The 22,961-nt window shown below is 55.0% G+C and overlaps 1 protein-coding gene across 1 annotated transcript in view; it reads left to right on the forward strand.

The window, feature by feature from the left end:
• Nucleotides 1-17,786, forward strand: part of SLC9A1 (solute carrier family 9 member A1) — a 48,936-nt gene extending 31,150 nt beyond the window's left edge. The window contains exons 2-12 of the mRNA XM_047726785.1: nucleotides 3,954-4,414; nucleotides 7,659-7,909; nucleotides 9,104-9,321; nucleotides 10,510-10,712; nucleotides 12,406-12,495; nucleotides 12,969-13,039; nucleotides 13,159-13,332; nucleotides 13,601-13,715; nucleotides 13,826-13,927; nucleotides 15,232-15,304; nucleotides 15,940-17,786. Of these exons, the coding sequence (XP_047582741.1) occupies nucleotides 3,954-4,414; nucleotides 7,659-7,909; nucleotides 9,104-9,321; nucleotides 10,510-10,712; nucleotides 12,406-12,495; nucleotides 12,969-13,039; nucleotides 13,159-13,332; nucleotides 13,601-13,715; nucleotides 13,826-13,927; nucleotides 15,232-15,304; nucleotides 15,940-16,277 (2,096 nt within the window). The 3' untranslated portion in view covers nucleotides 16,278-17,786. The remainder of the gene's footprint in view (nucleotides 1-3,953; nucleotides 4,415-7,658; nucleotides 7,910-9,103; nucleotides 9,322-10,509; nucleotides 10,713-12,405; nucleotides 12,496-12,968; nucleotides 13,040-13,158; nucleotides 13,333-13,600; nucleotides 13,716-13,825; nucleotides 13,928-15,231; nucleotides 15,305-15,939) is intronic.
• Nucleotides 17,787-22,961: the final 5,175 nt, after the last annotated feature.

Raw genomic sequence — 22,961 nt, forward strand, 5'->3', positions numbered from 1 at the left:
CCCTCCGTCCCTGCAGTTGCCCACCAGCCCCCATCCCGGACATGCAGAACTGCCTCTACCTTGCGGTGGTGGGGAATGTGGGGGGTGGGTCGCTGGGTGGCCCCGAGATGAGGAATTCCACACCTTCTCACGTCCCTGCACCAGGAGGACTGGACGCCCTCCCAGGAGGCCATGTGGTTTGAGTGATGGCTGAGCCTTGAGCTTCCTGCCTTCTCACGGCGGAAGGGTCAAGTGACGCTGGCAGGTCACTGGTTGTCTTTGAGTCTCAGTTTCCCTGTCCGAGGAGCAGAGGGCTTGGGTGATCTCCAGGCTCTGTTCCAGCTCTGGCTTTGACTCTTACTGCCTCTGCCTCACCCCAGATTCCATCCTGGTGACATCACTGTGGCCACAAAGCTTGGACCTTGGAAGTTTTGCCTTAGTTCTTGGCATCTTGGGATTTCGCCTTAAGGCTGGGCTTTTGTCAGAGGACTCGGGAACCCAACCGCTCCCCTTTCACCACACCTGGTGTCAGCAACCTTCCTGGATTTTAAGGAGACTCTTCAGGGCTGGGGGTTGGGAACAACTGGTGGAGTCAGGCCTTGGAAGAGGGACAAGCCAGAACAGTCCCATGGGGCCCCCCTTCCCTACACCGCTGTGCCCTCCCCACTGGAAGCTTGCTTTTCAGTAATGGCCCGCCTACCCGAGGTAAGGAGCCAAGAGTGGATCCCAGACCTTCCTCTTCTGCCTGGGCCCCTCCCTCCCTTGCCCTTACCTGTCAGGGCCTGCCCACCAAGAGGCAGGGCCAACACAGGAAGACCCCGGGGAACCAGCTCTGGGAACATGGCTCCAGCCCCAGGTTCTGTGGGAGCCAGCTTCTGTGGAAGGAGGTGCTCTGCACCCAGGTCAGGAGGCCTGGGACCTTGCCGTCCTGGGTGGCCTAGGCCTGTCCTGCCTCCTCTGAGCTCCAGGTTTTCCTCTGTCACACAGGAATGCCAGCTGTCTCTTAACCTAGTGAGGGAGGCCTGATGACCCAAAAGTCCTGAGACTGGGAAAAGCCATTCCTGTGAGTTCGTCATGGATGTTCTGATTCTGCATCACCTCCGTGTCCCCAGTGCACAGCACAGCCTGGCTTACAGAAAATGTCCACGTTGGAGTGTAGGATTGAGTCGCTCCCTCTGCTACAGATATGCTAAGCTAGGGTAGAAGGCCTCCCTTAGACTCTGGGGAAGCCACTGAATCTTGCCAAGCCCAAGCTTTCTCTGCTACAAAGTGGGGACAATACGAACCCCACAGGGCAATTGCGAGGGCCAAAGAGATGCTATGTTTCAGGCTCCCAGCACAGTGCCTGGCTCGCGTGCACCTTCAGGAATAATGAGCGTTCTTCATGTTACCACTCTTGGCTTGCGTCACTTGTTCTCTTACCCCATCCCTCCGTGTGGTCCCCGACTCTGGGTCTGCAGCACACGGTGTGGCACTTTCAGGGGCCAGGCAAGCTTTGTGGATTGGACTGATGGCAGAGAAGGGTGGGGAGGCATTTGTAAAGTTTAGTGTGCTGGTGGAGGTGGGGGCTGTCATCTGCCTGCCCTGGGCTGTCTCTTCAGCCTGCGCCTTCTCCTCTTAGTGCTCAATTCCAGGGGAGGGTGTCGAGGTCAGCTGGCTGGGCCTGGAGCTGGACTCCTGGCCTCAAGAAGCTGGTTCCTGATGGCTGTAGGAGCTCTACTCCCCGCCACCCCTTTGCCATCCTATCTTCCCTCCAGGGCAGTGCAGGTCTCTGGGTGTGCCACCATTGTCCTGTCTCCCCTGCTCCTGTCTGGGTTGTCTGACCTCACTGGGTGCCAGGGAGAGAGAGGAATTGGGGCAAGCGACTGTGGATTGAAGGTTCGAGAAGGAGAGGCACCAGAGGACTTCTGCCCTACCATGAGCAGACAGAGGTGGTCAGGGAATGCTTCCTGGAACAGGAGGCAAGTAGAAGCATGTGACATCAGCCACACGCAGTAGGGATAGAGGTACAGGAATAGTGTTCTGGAGAGACAGACTAGACCAGGCAGATATCTGCAGGCAAAAGAGGATGTGGCTCGTTTGGGGGAAAATGCCCCTTCCAGTTGACCAGCCTGTTGAACACTGGGGCTTACTGGTAGACACTCCAAAGACTGGGGAATTTCCAGCAAGAGTTGAGGTTGGTCAGGTCCATTTTGAAGCCAGGAGAATGCACGTGGTGGCTCTGGGGTTCTCTCTTGGCCTGGGATGGAGATGTGTTTTTTTCCACCACGTTTTGAGTGTCTCCTGGGAGCCTGGCACTGTGCCAGTGTTCTGGGCCTAGCTAGTGTTTCGAGTGTGAGTCTTTTTTTTTTTTTTTTTTTTTTTTTTTAAATTTATTTGACAGACAGAAATCACAAGTAGGCAGAGAGGCAGGCAGAGAGAGAGGAGGAAGCAGTCTCCCCACTGAGCAGAGAGTCCGATGCGGGGCTCGATCCCAGAACCCTGGGATCATGACCTGAGCCGAAGGCAGAGGCTTAACCCACTGAGCCACCCAGGTGCCCCTCGAGTGTGAGTCTTGACTTGTAGCTCTGCTGGCACTACCCAGATCAGTACTCGAGAGTGGGAGGGGCTTTGGGCCTGGGGAACGAAGTTTCTTCTCCTTCCCAAGGATCTCAGGGGTAATGAGAGCCAAAGCCTGGCCAGATGGGTTATCAGGAATTATGTGAGTAATGGCCTAGCCCTGTGCATTTCCAAATCAGTAGATACTTACTGGGTACCAACTGTGTCCCTAGCCCTGGGCATCTGATCATAAACAGGGAATCTGCCTGCACAGAGCGCATGGGCTAGGGAGGGAAGAAGAAAGCGAGAGCTTTTTCACTTGAATAAAGTATCATACTTTTTTTTTTTAAGATTTTATTTATTTATTTGAGGGAGAGAGAGAGAGTGAGAGAAAGCATGAGAGGGGAGAAGGTCAGAGGGAAAAGCAGACTCCCTGTGGAGCTGGGAGCCTGATGTGGGACTCAATCCGGGGACTCTAGGATCATGACCTGAGCCGAAGGCATCGCTTCACCAACTGAGCCACCCAGGCACCCAAGTATCATACTTTCTTAACCAATCTGACCCTGGGGTTTTTGGTGCCTAAAATGCAGATAGGTGCTGGGGTCTTCCTACCCCAAACAAAACCAAAACCCATTAGGGAGCTTGGGGCCAAACCTGGCATTGAGAGAATACCTCCCAGAAGGGAGTTTTTGCTACTTCCCAGCTCTGGATTTGGGGGCCCCAGGGTGGGCCAGTACTGCTGGCTCAGGGAGGGGGTTGGCAGGTCTCAGGCGGGGGTGAGGGGAGAACGTTCATGCCTTGATGAGGAGGGAGAGCAGGGGTCGACTTACAGAACTTCGGTTTGATGGGAGCTGGGGGGTCAGATCTGGGTCCCCTCCCGGTTCTGCTAATTTGCTATGTGTCCTTGGGCAAGTCCTTTCCCCTTTGGGAGCCTTATTTGCTCCATCTCTAAAGTGGAGGCAGGGGTTGAGCTAAAAACAGATGGCAGCTAGGTTTTGTCTCACATGCAAAACTGCTCGTTGTTTGGCTTCTGGAACAGCTCTGTGGGCTCGGCAGGAAAGTGCATAAGTCTGAGTGGAGATGTAGGTGATGCCTTTGGACACCTGGAGCCTCGGTAATCAGTGGCTCCTCTCTGCCTTCTGGAGGCACAGAGAGCTGCTTCTTTCTACTGCTCTACGACCGAGGCAGAGATAATCTCTACAGCCTTTGAAAAAACCCTTCAAAAACATTGTCACTTCGTGTATACAGCAAACCCTGGGAAGCTGGTATTATCATTTGCGTGTCACGGGTGAGGAAGCCGAGGCTCAGAGAGCTACCAGAGTGGCCCGCTGAGGCCGAGCCCCTGTCACCAGCTGCTTCTCTCTCCGGCCCCGTCCCCAGCCTGACATCCCGGCTCGCCGCAAGCCCACGGCATCCCGTTCTCTCGCCCTCCGCAGGCTTCCACGTGATCCCCACTATCTCGAGCATCGTCCCGGAGAGCTGTCTGCTGATCGTAGTGGGGCTGCTGGTCGGGGGCCTGATCAAGGGCGTGGGCGAGACGCCCCCCTTCCTGCAGTCCGACGTCTTCTTCCTCTTCCTGCTGCCACCCATCATCCTGGATGCCGGCTACTTCCTGCCACTGCGGCAGTTTACGGAGAACCTGGGCACCATTCTGATCTTCGCCGTGGTGGGCACGCTGTGGAACGCCTTCTTCCTGGGCGGTCTCATGTACGCCGTGTGCCTGGTGGGCGGCGAGCAGATCAACAACATCGGGCTCCTGGACAACCTGCTCTTCGGCAGCATCATCTCCGCCGTGGACCCCGTGGCTGTGCTGGCCGTCTTCGAGGAGATCCACATCAATGAGCTGCTGCACATCCTTGTCTTCGGGGAGTCCCTGCTCAACGACGCCGTCACTGTGGTGAGGGGCCCAGACCCGAATCCAGGTCCAGACTGGATCCCACCTCTACCCGCTCGTTGGAGTTGCGAAACTGCAAATCTCCCTTCCCGCTAGCTATGTGCCAGGCATCGTGCTCAGCACGCGGCATGCGCTACCTCTTCCAGTTCCCGGTGTGCCCTTGGGAGGTGTTTCCCACTCTCGCTCTACAGAGGAGGCAGCAGGGCCCCCGAAGTCAGACGACTTGCTACATGTGGTCCTACATGTGGTAGGACCAAGGTTAGAAGCCAGGTCTGTCAGATGTCAGGGCCTGAGCTCCTGGCCTTTACAGGCCAGACCCTCTCTGTCCCTGACTCGGACTGTGATGTGAACTTGGTGAAATTCTGTATCACCTTTAGACTTCAGTTTACCCTTCATAGGCCGTTGAGTCTTGGGGGGCCAGTTCAGCCGTCCTGTTGGCTGAGTCCTGAGTTACAGTTCGTTTGTGTAGAGTTCAGGGGCAGCCGTGGTAGAAAGGACCCTGCCCTTCAAACCTCTAGGAAGGGCGCCTGGCCAGCTCAGTCAGTAGAGCATGTGATTCTCGACCTCACGAATCACAAGTTCCAGCCCCATGTTCAGCATGGAGCCTACTTAAAAAAAAATAAAGTTTATTGTAAAAACAAAAAACAAACAAACAAAACCATCCAGAAAGTGGTTAATAAAATGGATTGGCCTGAGGTTGGCCACTATTATTATTATATTAATATATTAATTAATATATTTATTATTGTTGTTGTTACTGTTATTATGTGGTCTTAGGCAAGTGACTATACCGCTCTGGGCCTCAGCTTTGCTAGCTGCAAAGTGGCTGAGTGGGCCATGCTTTCCTCTCAGGGGCTAGGAAGGACAGATGCCCCCAGCGCAGTGCACACACGGCCACGCCGTATGTGCTAACACAAGCCCTTCCTCCCGGCTGGTTTCCTCAGGAAACGCCTACGTGTATGTGCACACTCATGTCGTGTTGTGAAAACACCCCCGTGCTCCTAGTCAGACCCCTCAGAGAGCAGCTGTTTACGTAAGGAAACACAAGGACATGTGTGCATGCCAGGGCACGCTTACACACACATTCCCTCTTCAGCCACCCCGAGTCCCTCAGGAAGCCACACTTCCAAGAGACACAGTGGTGGTTGGCTTGCCGCAGGCAGCCTCAGCTTCCTCCCCTCTCCTCTTCCTCTTCCTCCCCTGCTGCCTTTCTTGGGTCCTTATAGGGCTGAGAGAGCAGCAGCCTGATCTAAGCAAGCAGGCCCCAGTGCTGGTTCTTCTGGCACCAGCTCTTGCCTCAGTTTCTCCATCTGTAACAAGGATTGCAGTACCCAGCCCAACATCCTCCCAGGGTTCCTACTGGAGTCACACCAGTGGGTACCACAGACAAAGCCCTCCCCAGTTGGGTCTGGGTGTTGGGGTTCAGGTTGGCCCTCCTGGGGAGCAGTGGGATGTGGTTATGTCAAGGGGGTATCGCAGTCTTGGCCAACTTAGGTCTATGGCCACGCCTCCCTGGGTGGCGGCAGTGCTGGTAGTCCTTGCTCGTGCTCACTTCCTGTCTGAGCACTTCCTGTCTATGAGCACGTATTGCCTCATCTAATCCACGGAGAAACTCCACGAGGTTGGCACTGTGATTATCCTGTTTTTCCAAGCGAGGAAACTAAGCTACTGGTCTAGGTTAGGGAACTCGTCCAGGGTCACATTAGCTGGTAAGCGATTGCAAGTGACCTACACAGTGGGAGTCCACAGCCTGCACACTTACCACTCTGCTGCGCTGCCTCCCTGATCCCTTTGACAGTACACCCAGGTGGGAAAGGAGGACCTTGCCCCGTCCACCTGCCCCATTGGTCCATGTGGTGGACCCTGGGGACCCATGAATCTCCTCAGGCCAGGAGTAAGTGTAGGTAGCCCAGGGCTGAGAACGCACCTGTTACCCGCCACTAGAGCCCTGCCCTGTCTGCCAGACAGCTATGGCCCAGGCAGCATCAGGGACAGCCAGTGCTTGGCATCTCCCCTTCTTGCTTGGCCCATATCAGGCCCTCTCTAGAGCTCTGGGCATGAAGGCAAGTGCCCTGTTTCCTGACATTTAAAGCTGAAGGCAGCCCCTGAGCCTCCTGGTCTCAGGTGCCCTCCCCTCTCTCCCAGCACCCCAGCCTGGAAAGCCCTCAGCTGGCTTCCTGGCAAGCTGTGTGTGAGGAGGCCCAGTAGCCAGAGAACTGACACTGAAGCTGCCCCCGTCCAGGAGGGCCCATCCACTGCTCCAGGGAGCAAGTTCTGGGCCTGACGCTCCTGCCGGAGCCTGGGACCCTTTGTCAAGTCACTCCACCTCCCTGAGCTTATGTTTGGGAAAGCGGCGGGCATCTTTGGCTCCCTGCCTACCTCATGAGGCAACACACGTGATGTGTGCCAAGCAGGACAACCACTGTCCACAGGCTTTATCATGTGTGGCATGCCCCTGAAACATCTGACCATCTGGTGACAGCACTACACTGACAGTTCCCAGCCCAGGAGGTGGGGAAGCCTCAACGCCTTTGCTGGTTCCACTGCCTCTGAACTTGGCTGTTGGTGGTAACCACCTGGAGAGCTTGTTGATCAGAGATTTCTGGGCCCCACCTCCCGAGAAAGAACCCAAGTGAGGGTATGGCCCAGCTTTGTGTATTTTCAGAAATTTCCAGAAGCTAAGAAGTCTTGTTCTGGTTTGTTGTCTGAACTTTCTCTGCTTTGTGCTGAAGGAGAGACTGAAAGCCAGACAGGGACATGATGTGCCCAAGTCAAATGGTGAGAGGGGCCACTGGGTAGCGCCAGTGGTAGCTGACACTGTGATAGGCCTGGTTCTGAGCACTTGGCCTTGATGAACTAGTTTCATCCTCACAGTGGCCCTATAAGGTTGGTACCGTTATCCCATTTTATGGCGAGGAAAAGTGAAGCGCAGGGAGACGGAGTAATTTGTCCCGCATAGACAGCCAGGAGCAGCAGGGCCACAGTTCCGGCCCAACTCGTTTGGCTTCAGAGTATGTGCTCTTACCCAGCACAGCGCGCTGCAGCCCTGACACAGGACCCTCCAGGCCCTTGGCCACTGGTTTTGACCACCTCCTTGGCACTGCGGTTCTCTGCTATCATGTGGCCTTCTCCTGTGGCCGTGGTTCAGTGGAGGGCATGAGATAGCCCTAGTGGACTCCAGGGAGCTGGGGTGGGGGGCGGAGCCAGGGCCCTGCCCTCCTGCCGACCAGCCTACACCCCTCCCCAGGTCCTGTATCACCTCTTTGAGGAGTTTGCCAACTATGACCGAGTGGGCATTGTGGACATCGTCCTTGGCTTCCTGAGCTTCTTCGTGGTGTCCCTGGGCGGGGTGTTTGTGGGTGTGGTCTACGGGGTCATCGCAGCCTTCACCTCCAGATTCACGGCCCACATCCGCGTCATCGAGCCGCTGTTCGTCTTCCTCTACAGCTACATGGCCTACCTGTCAGCTGAGCTCTTCCACCTGTCAGGCATCATGGCGTGAGTCTGGGTGCAGCCTGGGGGGAGGGGTGCCAACCTGGATTCCCTGGGCTTGCGGGGGGTCACAAGGGAGTTCCCCAGGCCCAGCTTCCAGCCCTGAGATGAGACTCATGCACCAAGCAACTGCCCCTGGAACCACTGAGTTTAAAGTTCTGGAAAGGTTCAGCGCTGCTACGTTTTGCTTCGAAGGGAGTTCCTTGGTTGTAGCTAGACACAGGCTCTCACATTCACTGTGCCCTTCCGCAGCCCCAGCAAGGAGGCCTGGCATCTCCATTGCCATGAGGATTCCTGAAGGTCCTGGGGCCTCAGCCAGGTCTTGAAATCTAGGGACTGTGGAGAGGCAGTGAGATGCAAAGGTTTGCCCAGTAGGGGAACACATTGGAAATACAAGTCAGGCCAGATTGGGGGATATGGGGGTAATCTTTTAAAAAATTTTTAAATTTTTAAATTTTAATTTTTTTCATTCCAACTTTTCCTTTTCTTTTTATTTACTTCTTTTTATTAACATGTAGTGTATTATTGCCCCAGGGGTACAGGTCTGTGAACCATTAGATTTATTTACACATTTCACAGCACTCACCATAGCACATACCCTCCCCAATGTCCGTCACCCAGCCACCCTCCCTACTCCCCCACCCTCAGCAACCCTCAGTTTGTTTTGTGAGATTAAGAGTTTCTTATGGTCTGTCTCCCTCCCGATCCCATCGGATTCGGGGTAACCTTGAGGAGGCCGGGCCAGCAGGAGCAGAGCCAGGTATGGACGCCATGCAGGGAGGGCTGGGTTAGGTGCCTGGGACAGAGCTGCCTAGGGGGACCTCCATGCAGGAGAGACACTGTGCTCAGGGGGAATAAAGCAAGGCCATGGACATGTGTAACTGACTTCTGTTAGACGGCAGCATGGCTGGGGCGGGGCAGCAGTGGGGGAGGCACAGGCTTTAGAGTTGGGCAGACCTTAGTTTGCATCTTAGCTCACTGGCAGGGTGACAGTGGACGGGCAACAATCTCTCTGCCTCCCACATCCTTCATCTGCCCACGTCTGGAGGATTGAGTGTGAGGATGGAGATAAAAAAGTTATGTAGAACCCGCAGCAGGTTCTGACCTGTCAGGGGCACCTGTCCGCCTCCCCAGCCATGGAGGGGCTCTGGGAAGGTGCAGATCCACTGAGCCCTGAACTCTGCTCTTCCCTGACCTCAGGCTCATCGCCTCAGGAGTGGTGATGCGCCCCTACGTGGAGGCCAACATCTCCCACAAGTCCCACACGACCATCAAGTATTTCCTGAAGATGTGGAGCAGCGTCAGTGAGACCCTCATTTTCATCTTCCTTGGCGTCTCCACTGTGGCCGGGTCCCACCACTGGAACTGGACCTTTGTCATCAGCACCCTGCTCTTCTGCCTCATCGCCCGAGTGCTGGGTGAGGTCCCGGGCTGGAGCAGGGAGGAGGTGTGTGCGTGCGTGCGCGTCCGTGTGCGCATGCGTGTACCTGTGTGCGCGTGCTGTGGAGGCAGGAACTGGGCTGGGGCAGGAGACCTCCTATGAAGGGCCCAGCTGGGTCAGCTGCTGGCGGCTCCCCTCACAGCTGCACAGCTGGGGCTTCCCTGCCCCTCTCTGCCATGCTGAGGCTTTGGTGGGCCGCATGATGGCTCACGGGGAGTCTGTGATCTCTGGGAAGATGGTTGTGTGTGAGAACGGAGGGGCCTCAGGGACCCCAGGTCTGTGAATGTTCTCTGCATTGTCTCGGGGCGCAGGTGAGTTGAGCGCTTGCAGACCCGTCTATGCCGCCAGCCCCCGGCCACATACAGGGAACAGGCCTCTGGTCTTTGGGTTCTGCTTGTGCTTTCCAGACACACCTCCCCTCAGGGACTGTGTCACTTCCCCTTCCTGATCTCACTCTCCTCCTCTCTCAGTCCCTGCCCCTGACTGGCTATCGCATCTGCTTGGTAGACTGAAAACCCATTCAGTCCTCAGCCTCATCCTCCAGAGATTCTGGCTCCGTGGGTTGAGGTTGAATCCAGATCTCTGCATTTATTTATTTATTTGTTTGTTTTTAAAGATTTTTTATTTATTTGACAGAGATCACAAGCAGGCAGAGAGACAAGCAGGGGGCGGCGGGGGGGAGCAGGCTCCCTGCTGAGCAGAGAGCCCGATGTAGGGCTCGATCCCAGGACCCTGGGATCGTGACCTGAGCTGAAGGCAGAGGTTTTAACCCACTGAGCCACCCAGGCGCCCCAAGATCTCTGCATTTTTTTTTTTTTAAAAAAAAAGCTTTCTATTATGGAAAATTTGAGGCCTGTGGAAAAGTAGATCCCATGAACCCATCAAAATGACTAGATACCAACTTGGGGCCAGTCTTGTTTCAGCTCTTTTCCCAGCCCCCTGCTGACTTCCAGTCTCTGGAGGCGGCTATGACGCTCTCTAGAGCGCACCCACGTTGGGAGAGCCCCTTGAGAATCCAGCTCTTGGCTGAGGGACCAGGAAGGGAGTGCACTGAGTGGGCGTGCTTGTGGGGGCTTGTGGGGGCTGCTTCAGGCAGAGCAGCTCTGGGTGCAGCAGCCAGGAGGGCCTGGGGACAGGCTGACGCTCTCCTTCCCCTTCCTGCCAGGGGTGCTGGGCCTGACCTGGTTCATCAACAAGTTCCGAATCGTGAAGTTGACCCCCAAGGACCAGTTCATCATCGCGTATGGGGGCCTGCGTGGAGCCATTGCCTTCTCCCTGGGCTACCTCCTGGACAAGAAGCACTTCCCCATGTGTGACCTGTTCCTCACTGCCATCATCACGGTCATCTTCTTCACCGTCTTTGTGCAGGTGCTGGACAAGGCAGAGCAGCCCCGCCTGGGGACCCTGACTCTGCCAGTGGAAGGAAGAGGCGCCCAACCTGACAGGGGACCACGGGTTCTAGTCCGCCGAGAACTTGCTACGCAGTTTTGGGCAAGGCACTCCCCCTTCAGGTCCTCACTTCCCTTAATTGTGAAGGGGGAGTTGGGATAATGAGCAACCAGTCAGAACACTGTCTAACTTAGAAATCCAGACAGTGCTGAGAGAAGTAGGCAGAGTCAGCAGGCCCATAGTGCCCAGTGCAGGGCTTTAGGGAAGTGATTTACTATTTTAGGATCTCAGTTTCTGTGCCTGTAAAATGGAAATAATAGCACAAAATGTGGGGGTGGAGCGAGATAGGTTGCTGAGCTGGGCAGTAGGTCTGGAGTCAGTCCAGGTTCTGCTGGGAAAGACCTTCCTCCCATTTCTGGGTCTTGGTTCCCCACCTGCGAAGTGAGAGGGTTGGCCTAGATGATCCTGGAGTCCTTCCAGCCTCTGGCCGGTGATCTCCATGCATTTAAATGACCCTGGCTTAGCAGAGAGTCCCCTACCCCCTTCAGAATCCCCAGGGATACCCAGCCTGGATGGCGTCAGTGCTCCATCTTACCTGACCTGTGACTTTGGGCAAATGAGAAACAAGTCTGTCCAGGCCTCTGTTTCTCTACCCCTTCTGTCTTTCCTAGATGCAAATCTTGGCAAAGCTTTATTTATTTATTTTTTAAGATTTTATTTCTTTATTTGACAGAGAGAGATCACAAGTAGGCAGAGAGGCAAGCAGAGAGAGATAGGGGGGAAGCAGGCTCCCCGCTGAGCAGAGAGCTCAATGCGGGACTCGATCCCAGGACCCCGAGACCATGACCTGAGCTGAAAGCAGTGGCTTAACCCACTGAGCCACCCAGGTGCCCCTTGGCAAAGCTTTAGATGGGAAACAGCATTGCCCAGGCATCCTCCTGGGGCCAGACTCCCCTTCTGTTCCTTCTAAGGATAGGGGACTGCCTCTTTTGCCCTCTTGCACTGTTTCCATTGTCAAAAATATTTTATCACCTTGACTTGGCAGTTGTATACGCTGATGGCTTACCAAGTCCATTTTCAATGAAGTCTGCATTGAGAGAGGGGCCTCCCTGCCTGGGTGTGAATCCAGCTTTACTACTAGTTCTGTAAGCTCTGAGAAAGTTACTTAATCTCTCACCTGTAAGATAGAGACAGTGGAAGAACCTACTTCTCAGGGTCCATGTGGACATGCCAGAGCTTACTTAGTAAGTCACCCCTGGCTCTGGCAGAGGGCACACACACGATGAGATTAGCTGCTCCCGCTGCTGTTCTGGACTGGGCAGCTACAGTCCTGTGAAGTGGTTTTCCCTATCAGCCGGGCCCTGACTTCTCTGGGGTTGCAACGCATGTTTGTGGTGGAGCCCACATTTGAACCCACGCCCTCTGACCCCTCACCCGGGCTAGATGACCTGTGTGTGAGTCATTTAGCTGGAAGGGGCTGTGTCCTCGGGAGGAAGCAGATCTTAAGGACCTGCCTTTGTGCCATGGCTGACATGCAGGTTGGGAAAGTGGGGACCTCAGAGCAGAGGGCATCCCGGCTTCAGGGGCTCTAGGGGTGAGGGAGGGGGGATGCCCTGTGGTCTCCCTGCCAGGGTAGCAGACCAGGAGTGCCTAATGCCCACCTGCCCCCCAGGGCATGACCATTCGACCCCTGGTAGACCTGTTGGCTGTGAAGAAAAAGCAAGAGACAAAGCGCTCTATCAACGAGGAGATCCACACACAGGTACTGGAAACTGGGCCTTGGCCCTTGGTTGTAGGAGAAGGCTCAGGGAGCTGGGGGGCAGCTAGGCCTCACGTCAGTTTCCTCACTTGGCCCCCTCCTCCCTCATTCCAGTTCCAGGTGGTCCTTTAGCTGCTTGAGGTTGCTAGATCGAGCCATAGGCAGCTGCGGTGTGGGCAACCAGGAGCCCTAGGAGGGGGTGTCATGCCATCTCTACCTCTAGTAGGAACCTATCCCAAGCATTGGGCTCATGTGGATTCAGGGAAGGGGGCTCAGCTGGGGAATGGTAGGGAGGGGTTTGAGGTGCTGCGATTTCAGGATGAGTGAAGTGTTGGTGCCACCTCCTGGCTGCTCCTGGAACTGCAAGGCTGGGCTGAGCAGAGCTGCACTAGGGTGGAAAATGGGGGCCCATTCAGAAGCCTTGGTAGGGAAGCAGCCCAGTAGTGAGGCTTGACCTGGCCCTGGGCCCATTTCAGTTCCTGGACCACCTTCTGACAGGCATCGAGGACATCTGTGGCCATTACGGCCACCACCACTGGAAGGACAAGTAGGTGGTAGGCCTGGTGGGCAGGTGGGTGGGGAGGGGCAGGGGAGGGTCTCCCTGGGCCTGGGTGTCTCCCCACCCTGAGGAGCTGGCTCCACACCTCTCCTCCCTGCCCGCACCAGGCTCAACCGGTTTAACAAGAAGTACGTGAAGAAGTGTCTGATAGCCGGGGAGCGCTCCAAGGAGCCACAGCTCATTGCCTTCTACCACAAGATGGAGATGAAGCAGGCCATCGAGCTGGTGGAGAGTGGTGGCATGGGCAAGATCCCTTCTGCTGTCTCCACTGTCTCCATGCAGTGAGTGTCAAGGACGACGCTGGCAGCTTTTGCACCCACACACTGACCCCTGCCCAGAAACCTGGCAGGCCACCCACCAGGGGAGGGGGTCCTGGGAGGGGTGGTGGCAGGCCAGGTGTTGTCCAGGCAGAGTGGGTGAGAGAGCCACAGGACCACAAAGGACACCTTCCCCACCCCCACCCAGGCCAGCCTGACTTCCTGGCCCAGCCCAGCAGGCTCCAGGGTCACAGGAGTTTCTTGGGGACCTAACCTGTGCCTTGTCGTCCAGGAACATCCACCCCAAGTCCCTGCCTGCAGAGCGCATCCTGCCGGCACTGTCCAAGGACAAGGAGGAGGAGATCCGCAAAATCCTGAGGAACAACTTGCAGAAGACCAGGCAGCGGGTGAGGGGTTGCTCCCCGCCCGGCGCCCCTACAGCAGGGGAGGCCCTCTGCTCCAGCCCTGGCCCCCACCGGGCCCGGCTTCTGGGGCCTGAAAGCTGTCCCCCCCACAGCTGCGGTCCTACAACAGACACACATTGGTGGCAGATCCCTACGAGGAGGCCTGGAACCAGATGCTGCTCCGCAGACAGAAGGCCCGGCAGCTAGAGCAGAAGGTGGGTCAGGGCCTGGAGCTGGCTCCCGCCTTTCACGGGGAGTCTGGGTTCTTCCTCCCACATCCCTGCCTGTGTTTTCTGGCCTCCTCTGCTTGTCTGGAAGACGGAGCCCCAGGACAGGTTCCAGAAAGCTGCCTCCTCCTCTACCTCCCCACTCAGGGCAGCAAAGAGACCCACTCACTGCACCCGTGGGCCTCTGAGTCTATCCGTGTGCTCAAACCGCGCATTTCTTGGCAAAAAAAAAAACTAAGGCCCGGGTAAAGATCACAAAGCAAAGCATATGTGCGCTCGATCGTTTGCTCAGGAACAGGTTTTGAGTGGTTCCCAAGTGCTGTGCAGCAGAGCAGCCTCTGTGGGCACAGCGGTGCATCAGCCCAGACCGTGCCTTGCTAAGCTTCTCATGCAGTGGCCCAGGCAGGACAGGAAGTGCAAGGGGCCGTGAGCACTCCAGACAGGGGGTAGGCTGGGGAAGCTCAGGAACAGGGCCACGAGGAAGGCAGTGTGGGCAGAGGAAGGCCCAGGCTGTGTGTCTCAGTTCCCAGTCACAGAACATGGCCCACTGTAGCAACTGAGAGGGTTCCACTTTCTAGAAAGCTTGTTAACAGTGTCAGGCTTTGGGCTTTATGCCAAGGGCATGGAGAGCCGTGAAGGGGTCTGAGCAAAGGGCTAACTTGGGAAGGGGGGGTGGCCTGGATTAGTGAGGTGTCGGGGAATGGGGCTGGAAAGGAATGGGTACACCCAAGGGACATTGAGGAGGTGGACCTAGCGAGACTTGGTCACCCGTTTGAGGTGGGCTACGGGAAGAGGAAAGAGGAGTTCTCTCCAGCCTTCTGTCCTGGGGTGTTGGGAGCGGTGGGGTTTCAGTAGGGGGTGCCGAGAATGGCATCAACAAGGTCTTGAGGGAAGAGAAGAATCCGAGTTTAGTTCCAGCCTATTGCACTGAGATACCTGGCGGCCACTTGGGGTGGCCACAGGGGGCCGACTCCTGAGCTGACTTTACGGGTCTGGACCTCTGGGGCGAGTGTGGACAGGAATAGAGACGGGTGGGGATGCTGTGGGAGAGGCAGGGCTGTTTAAGGCTGCTCCGGAGATCATCAGCTTGACAGAGGCTGGGCCAAGCCTTCAGGAACCCCTGGAGGGCCAGCATGGCTTCTGTGCTGGCGGAGACAGACGTTGAGCCCGATGAGGAACCGCCAGAGAGGCCGCGGGCCCCAAACACGCCAAAGGAGGGGGTGACCATCAGCCTTGGGCGCCATCCCGAGGGGCTGCCTGTGCTTACCCCTGTCTTGCCCTTTCTCTGTCAGATCAACAACTACCTGACGGTGCCAGCCCACAAGCTGGACTCCCCCACCATGTCGAGGGCCCGCATTGGCTCAGGTGAGCTGGGACACAGGGAGCCTGGAGAGGGGTCTGGAGGGCACACACTCAGTGCCACTGTCCCCTGAGGGTGAGACTTCAGCAGGAATGAGCCTCAGAGAGCCACTGGGGAGGACAGGCTTCTCTCTCTGACCTCCTCCCACGCCATGAGCTTCTTCTACATCAGGTAGACCTGGGGGTTCCTCCAGCTGTCCTCCCCAGGGACAGAGGTGCTCCATGTGGGGCTTATGGGGAGAACTGTGAAGGGGTTTGATGGCTGGCAAGGAGGCAGGAGGAGTCTGCACCACTGGGATGTTCAGCACGTGGGCGAGACAGCGACAGGCCTTCTTCCAGGCCTGGGCCCTGGGGGCACATGGTGACTCAGGAGAGGGCTCTAATGGACTGGACGGGGTCACCTAGGGAGCCCCTGGTGTGTGGAGAGGGATGCAGTCCTACCTTCAGGGGCCTAGTGTAAGGGGAGGAGAAACTGCTCATCAGGCCTCATCCAGGTCCACGTGGAGTGATCCTGAAACATAGCAGCATGGCCGCCCTCACAGGAAGGTTCTGTGGGAGTTGCTGGCACATGCCAAGGAGGGGGCACATGCTGGGCAGGGCTTGGGGCAGAAGTCAGCTTGGGTCTTGCTCTTGGTCCCCAGATCCACTGGCTTACGAGCCGAAGGCCGACTTGCCAGTTATCACCATCGACCCAGCCTCCCCGCAGTCGCCCGAGTCCGTGGACCTGGTGAATGAGGAACTGAAGGGGAAGGTCTTGGGGCTGAACCGGGATCCAGCCAGGGTGGCGGAGGAGGATGAGGATGATGATGGGGGCATTGTGATGCGGACCAAGGAGCCCTCTTCCCCTGGCACGGATGATGTCTTCACCCCTGCGCCAAGCGACAGCCCCAGCTCCCAGAGGATACAGCGCTGCCTCAGTGACCCAGGTCCCCACCCTGAGCCTGGGGAGGGAGAGCCTTTCATCCCCAAGGGGCAGTAGCACTGGGGTCCGTGGGCAGTGCCCATCCCAACACAGACTCTCCCACCAGAGCAGGGGCTGCTGGGGGAGCTGGGGGCTCCCTTCATTCTTCCTGACTTGGATTGGCCCTGCCCCTCCCCCAACCGCATGGCAGCTGAGCCCACAGCCCCCACCGCAGCACGGCTTCCCCCTGCCTCCTGGGAAGCACCCTCCCTCCCACCAGAACTGCCTTCCCAATCCATTTGGCAGAACTGTCGGGCTGTGAGGCAGATCCTGCCCCTTCCCAATTCAGGCTCTCTCCCAGACCTGGCCTAGGGCCTCGAGAGTCCCAGCCCTCGGAGGCCTGCCGCCCACTCCATCCACTTCCTCATTCAGACCAATCTTAGTTCCTAACCAAAGAGCCTCTGGCTCAGCCTTGGTCCTACCTAGAAAGGGAAGGAGCCAAGACCTCTCCTGGCCTAGGCCAGGCCCTGCTTTAACAGCGGAAAGACTGGGGGACCAGGAATCCGACTGGCGTAGGGGTCGGTGACACCCGGCAGGCCTGCCCTCCTCCTGCCAGCTCTGTCACCCTGGCCAGCCCCCAACCCGTCCAACTCAGAGCTGCAGGCTAATGGCATCTCTGAGCTTCTCTGACTAGAGCTGGGGCGCTTTGGACAGTCTGGACTACCCCAGTGGGGACCACCGGACCCTCCAGGGGTGACTGTCAGGAGGACGACTGTTGGCTCCAGAAAGTGCTGCCTTTTTATCTGTTCTGTTTGTTCACACTCCATGTATGATTCAATTTGCACAGAGGGCATTCCTGTTTTTAAAACATTTTGAAAACCCCTGGCTTACCAGAGCTCTAGCTCTCCTACTCCAGAGAATTACCCCTCCTCGTCTGTGCCTATCCTGCCCAACACTCCCCCAAGTCGGTCCTCTGCCTCCTGGGCTCTTAACTGTGGCCCCAAGGCTATAATTTTAGAAGTGACCTCCTCCACTCCAGTTCCCGATTCTAACTCACTGATGCTGGGCCTTCTAGCACCTTCTGTGCTCTTGGGCCTGACCCTCAGTTCCTGCTGGCCTGTTCTTTTCTCTCATCCCTCTCCACACCCTGGGCCCCCGGACCTCTTCTGTGCACCGCACCCAGCCTGCTGTGGAGCCCAGTCCTTAGGGGAGAAGGCCTCCCCAAGCCTCTCCCACCCCACCAGGACTGGTGGGTGGGCAGAGTCCTGGGCCCCCAGAGGCCCTTGCTCACAGGCACACACTCCCACCCCCACAGCCACCATGGCCAGGCCTGGGCCTGGTGGTGTCTGTCCTTCCCCAGGATTGTGCAATAGTCAGAGTGTCCCTCTCCCGGACTGGGCAGTGGGTGCTCCTCTGTCCCCCCCCCCCTTCTCTCCATGCAAGTGCTGTTTGGGGCAGGAGTCCCCACACAAGGGTGACGTTGACAACCGTGTTCCAAGCCACCACAGCTGCTGCTGCTCTGCCTCCCGTAGGGAAGAAACCGGATCTTTTTCATATTCTAATAAATCGGTGTGAGTTTTTTACAGAGTTGAGGGCTGCTTCCTAGGGACGGGGACATTGGGACATCGGGACGGAGGATGGCCTGGGGGCTTGAAGGACTTAGCTCCTTGGGGCCCTGAAGGTCTTAGCTCAGTGTCTGGCATGGCAGCTGGTGGTGTGGTTATTACTGTGTGCCCAGAGAGAGAGAAAATATGAATAGAGCACAGCAGGGCGCTCCCTGCCCTCAGGCACCTTTAGCCTCTGCGGCATGGAAAACCCAGTGTGTTTGTGAATGACAGTGAATCGGGGGTGGGGGGCAAGGGGGACTGTCCTGAGTCAACTTAAGGAAGGACTAGAAAATGAGCTGAGGTTAATCAGGTGAAAAAGGTTTCAGAGAGTTCCTGAATATTCTAATTGGGAGCTGCACAAAGACCTAGGATCTGAGAAAAGGCTGGTGTGGCTGAGTCAGAGGGTGACAGGAAGGGAGGCAAAGATAGGACCCAGTGGTCCTCTGTTACAGATTTTGATTTATACGAAGGGCAACGGGAAGGTTCTGTCACCTGTGAAGTGGGGACAATATGCAAAGTGCTCGGGTGGGTAAGGGTCAGCACAGTGCGGGGTCCTGGGGTCTCAGTTCGGTGGAGGTTGGATCCCCGAGGTGCATTTCCAGGAGCTGGCCGCCAGAGGGCAGTGGGGCCTTGGCACATACCCCAGGCACCCCTGGCAGCTGGGCTGCCCAGGGAAAGCGGCTCATTTGCTCAGACCGGAAGTCCAGAGTGGTCAGTAGCAAAAGGACTGTAGGGAAGGACCAAAGCACCCATTCCTGTATCAGCCGCTGCCCCGAAAAGAAAAACAGATGGTACATTCCAAGGGGTAGCAGAGAGCCTTCAATTAAAAGTTTCTTGACAGAGGTGTGGGTAGGGTGAAGGGAACCTTGCAGACATGGGGCCCCGGGGGCTCACACTACAGCGAAGCTGTTATAACCCCTTGACCCAAAGAGCGAGAGGAGGGAGTAACATAGCTGTTACTATAGGAGGGGGCTTCCTTGCCCATCTGAAAGCCAGAAGGGAAGGCCCCCGAGTGACTTCACTGGGTTCAGCCCACAGAGGTCAGCCTTGCAATAAATGGAGCAAGGGGAGAGTGGGTTTGGGGGACAGGATTCCTGAGCAGAGCCATTCCCCTTGCCCCTCCACCACTCACCTACCCTTCAGATGAAAAACTCATGTCCCTATTGCTTAGTGATTACTCTGTTTGGGGTTATGAAAAGTTTGGGAAGTAGCTTGTGGTGATGGCTGCACAGCATTGTGAAGGTATGAAATGCCCAGGATCGTTCACTTTAAAGTGGCTCATATCTTAAGTTATGTGCATTTCAGTTCCATTTAAAGCTCATCATCCCCAACAGGAGAACCAGTCTCGTCAGCCCCTACCTCCCTGTCAAACACCATATTCTTGTCCTTCAGTCATACCCTTTGACTTAGAATGTCAGTCATCACTGGGCTCTTTCAGTAAGATGGGGGGGTGGTTTTGCAGAAAACAACAGAAACCCACCACAGCACCCCGTTCTGCAGCTGCTCCCAAGGCTTAGTTTAGCTCTCGATAGCATCCGCCTACTCCCTTCTATACCCCTTTTACCAGCTGCCAGCTCTCTGGCCACTTGGGCTCTTTACCTGGTGGGGTGGCCTAAATAAGCCTTTATTCCTATGCAGCTCAGGTTCTTCTTGGTCTTAGGTTTGTTGGGTTGCCAAGTTTCCCGTTGACGGCCATTATGGGACACAGGAGATCCAAGAGGGACCCAGCAGATCCTCTGGATTCCAGATGTAGCTTTCCTGCCCATCCCCCATTTTCCTTCCGGGAATCTAGATTAATCACACTATCTGGTACAGTTGCCCCCCGTGCCTTTAGATTAAGTAACATACAGAGCTCAAAATGACCCAAGGGAAGACTACTTCCAGTTTAAAGGAAGGACATATGTGTTCCCTGGGGGATGCGTTCCTCCTTTGGGCACTAAGGTCTCCAGGCCCACTGAGCACAAAGTTGAGGGGATGGAAAGCAAAAACTCCCCCAGGAGTTTATTTGGAATAATATTGAGAGGAGTCACTCCTATTCCCTACCCCTCGGTCCTTGGGCCTCTGCATTCTGGCTACGAGCACTGCGGCCAGATACTGGGCACCAATTGAAAGCATGGACGTCCTACTGCCCACCCACCTGACCTTGCGCAGTGGTGTCTCCCAGCTGGGGCTGTAACGCTGTTCTATCCATTCGCCGGCTTCTGAGTGTCAGGCCACGTTGTAAGTCTGATGCATTAAGACCATTGCTGTATGCCCCTCACCACAGAATGAAGCTGGGCAATGTGTGGGATAGCATAGCTATGAATAAGGTGTTCTGGAAAGTCCAGAGATGACCGTGCTAGCTGAAGTCTTGCAGGCAGGGAAGGGAAGTTCATATCAGAAATACATATTTAGGGACGCCTGGGTGGCTCAGTTGGTTAAGCGGCTGCCTTCGGCTCAGGTCATGATCCCAGCGTCCTGGGATCGAGTCCCACATCGGGCTCCTTGCTCAGCGGGGAGCCTGCTTCTCCCTCTGCCTCTGCCTACCACTCTGTCTGCCTGTGCTCATGCTCTCTCTCTAACAAATAAAAATAAATAAAATCTTTAAAAAAAAAAAAAAAAAAAAAGAAATACATATTTACTGCCATGAGCTGATAAGCAATTGTTCCCTCTGTAAAAGAAGGGGTTAGTGCCAATAGGTAGCTGGATGGTCCCCCTAGAACAGTGGTTCTTAAGGTTTTGGTGTCAGAAATACTTTACATTCTTAAAAATTATTGAAATAGTATACTTTTAAAAATTATAAAGGGCTTTTGTAGGGGCTGTATTTATTTTGCTGGATGAGTTAAGCTTTAAAGATTTTATTTATTTGTCAGAGAGAGAGTGCAAGCTGAGGGAGCAGCAGGCAGAGGGGAAGCAGGCTCTCTGGCGATCGAGGAGCCTGATGCAGGAGTTGGCATCATGACCTGAGCCGAAGGCAGATGTTTAACTGACTGAGCCACCCAGGTATCCTCAAGAAATTAAGCTTGAAAATATTTATTTAGTTATTTTAAAGATTTTATTTCTTTATTTGACAGACAGTGAAAGAGGGAACACAAGCAGGGGGACAGGGAGAGGGAGAAGCAGGCTTCCTGCTGAGCAGGGAGTCCAACGTGGGGCTCAAACCCAGGACACTGGGATCATGACCTGAGCCAAAGGCTGAGGCTTAATGACTGAGCCACCCAGGTGCTCCTAAAATAGTTATTTAAAATGAATAAATCTAGGGGCGCCTGGGTGGCTCAGTGGGTTAAGCCGCTGCCTTCGGCTCAGGTCATGATCCCAGGTCCTGGGTTCGAGCCCCACATCGGGCTTTCTGCTCAGCAGGGAGCCTGCTTCCTCCTCTCTCTCTGCCTGCCTCTCTGCTTACTTGTGATTTCTCTCTGTCAAATAAATAAATAAAATCTTTAAAAAAAATAAAATAAAATGAATAAATCTATTATATGTTAATATAAATACGAAGTTTTGAATGAAGAACAAGTTTCAAAACAAAAACTGTAAGGAGAGCGGCATTACTCAACATTTTTGCAAATCTCTAAAGAGATTTAGCTTAATGCGAGACAGCTAGATCCTCAGATCTGCTTCAGCATTTAGTCTGTTGTACATATGTCAGCCCTCTGGAAAATTCCACTATACACTCACGAAAGAATGACAATGGAATAGGCAAAGAATGCCTTAGTATTAATATGAAGGTAGATGTGACCTCACAGAACTCCTGAAAGAATCTTGGGGACCCCTCAGGGGTTCCTCATTCACACTTTGAGAACCATTGCGCCAGGGACTGGTGCCACGTAGGAAGTTCAGCTTGGTCTTTGCTGCTGGCAATTGGGTCACTCAGCAGGGCCAGTTGCCCATCAGAATCAGTGAGGGAAATATGTGGAGCCTATATGTATTAGCTTTCTATGGCTGCTGTAATAAATTCCCACACATTTAGTGGTTTCAAACAATACAAATTTATTACCTTGCAGTTCTGGAGGTCAGAAGCTTGACATAGCCTTACTGGGCTGAAACTAAGGTGTGAGCAAGGCTACACCCCTTCCTAAGTCTCAAGAGGAGAATCTTTTTCTTGCTTCTAAAGGCTATCTGCATTCCTTAGCATGTTGCCCTCCTTCCATCTTCAGGACTGGTATGGCCAACCCCCTCCCACATCACACCGCTCTGACATGGACTACCTCCTGCTTCCACCTTTAAAGACCCTTGTGATCACATTGGGCCCATCCAGATAATGCAGGAGACTTGCCAAGTTTTACAGTCCGCTGTTTAGAACCTTATTTCCACCTGCTACCTTAATTCACCTTTGCCATATAAGATGTATTCACAGATCCATAGAATTGGAACATCTCTGGGACGTCATTTGTTCTGCTTCCTTTACTATGAACGGCCCCCATCCCTGCCACCATGGCTGCTTCGTATGTGGGCCCGTAGAGCAAGAACCAAGGTAGCCGGGGAGGTAGCGGGGAAAAGAAGCTCACGTCCACAGAATGGGCCTCATCCACCTGCTTACTGACAGCCTTCTTCATAACAGGTGCTCTCCCAGGGCATCTGTGTGGGTCAGAAATAGCTTCACCACCCGTGCCCATTTCGAGAAGCTCTTCCATATATTTCCGCCCTAGACCTCACCGCCAATCTCCCAGTCTTGTCATTTTCGGGTTTCTGACCAGCCAGCGAACTTGCTTGCCACTGCTCATGTATCGGTGTCGATCTGTACCTCTCCTTCCGTGCAGAATGGACAGCCGACATACCCAGAAGATCTACCCTGATGCTCTGAGAGGTTACGCCTTCATCGCTTTTAGAGACACCCCGAGTGTGGCTGTAACGCAGTGCTTGTCCATTTGTGGCTGGTGCTTCCCTACCGCGCAGACTCACTTGGAAGTCATGTCTGTGTTTTCTCCCCCAGGCTAACTGCTCATGGCAGCTTCCCCAACTTGAGGGAGAAGCAGTGAAGCAGTAAGAGAGAAGGTACCATGGGAATTTGAACCACCTGCTCGTGCAATTTCCCTGTGCCTTCTGGGCTTGCTCAGACCCGATATCATATATACTATTTAATAATAGAATGCTACCATGCACGTCCAATTTCATGATTAGTGGGATCAGATAATATCCAGTTCTGGAGGCACGGGTCATTCAGTGTCCACGGTCCAGT

Source organism: Lutra lutra, chromosome 4 (genome assembly GCF_902655055.1).
Source record: "Lutra lutra chromosome 4, mLutLut1.2, whole genome shotgun sequence".
NCBI classification, from domain to species: domain Eukaryota; kingdom Metazoa; phylum Chordata; class Mammalia; order Carnivora; family Mustelidae; genus Lutra; species Lutra lutra.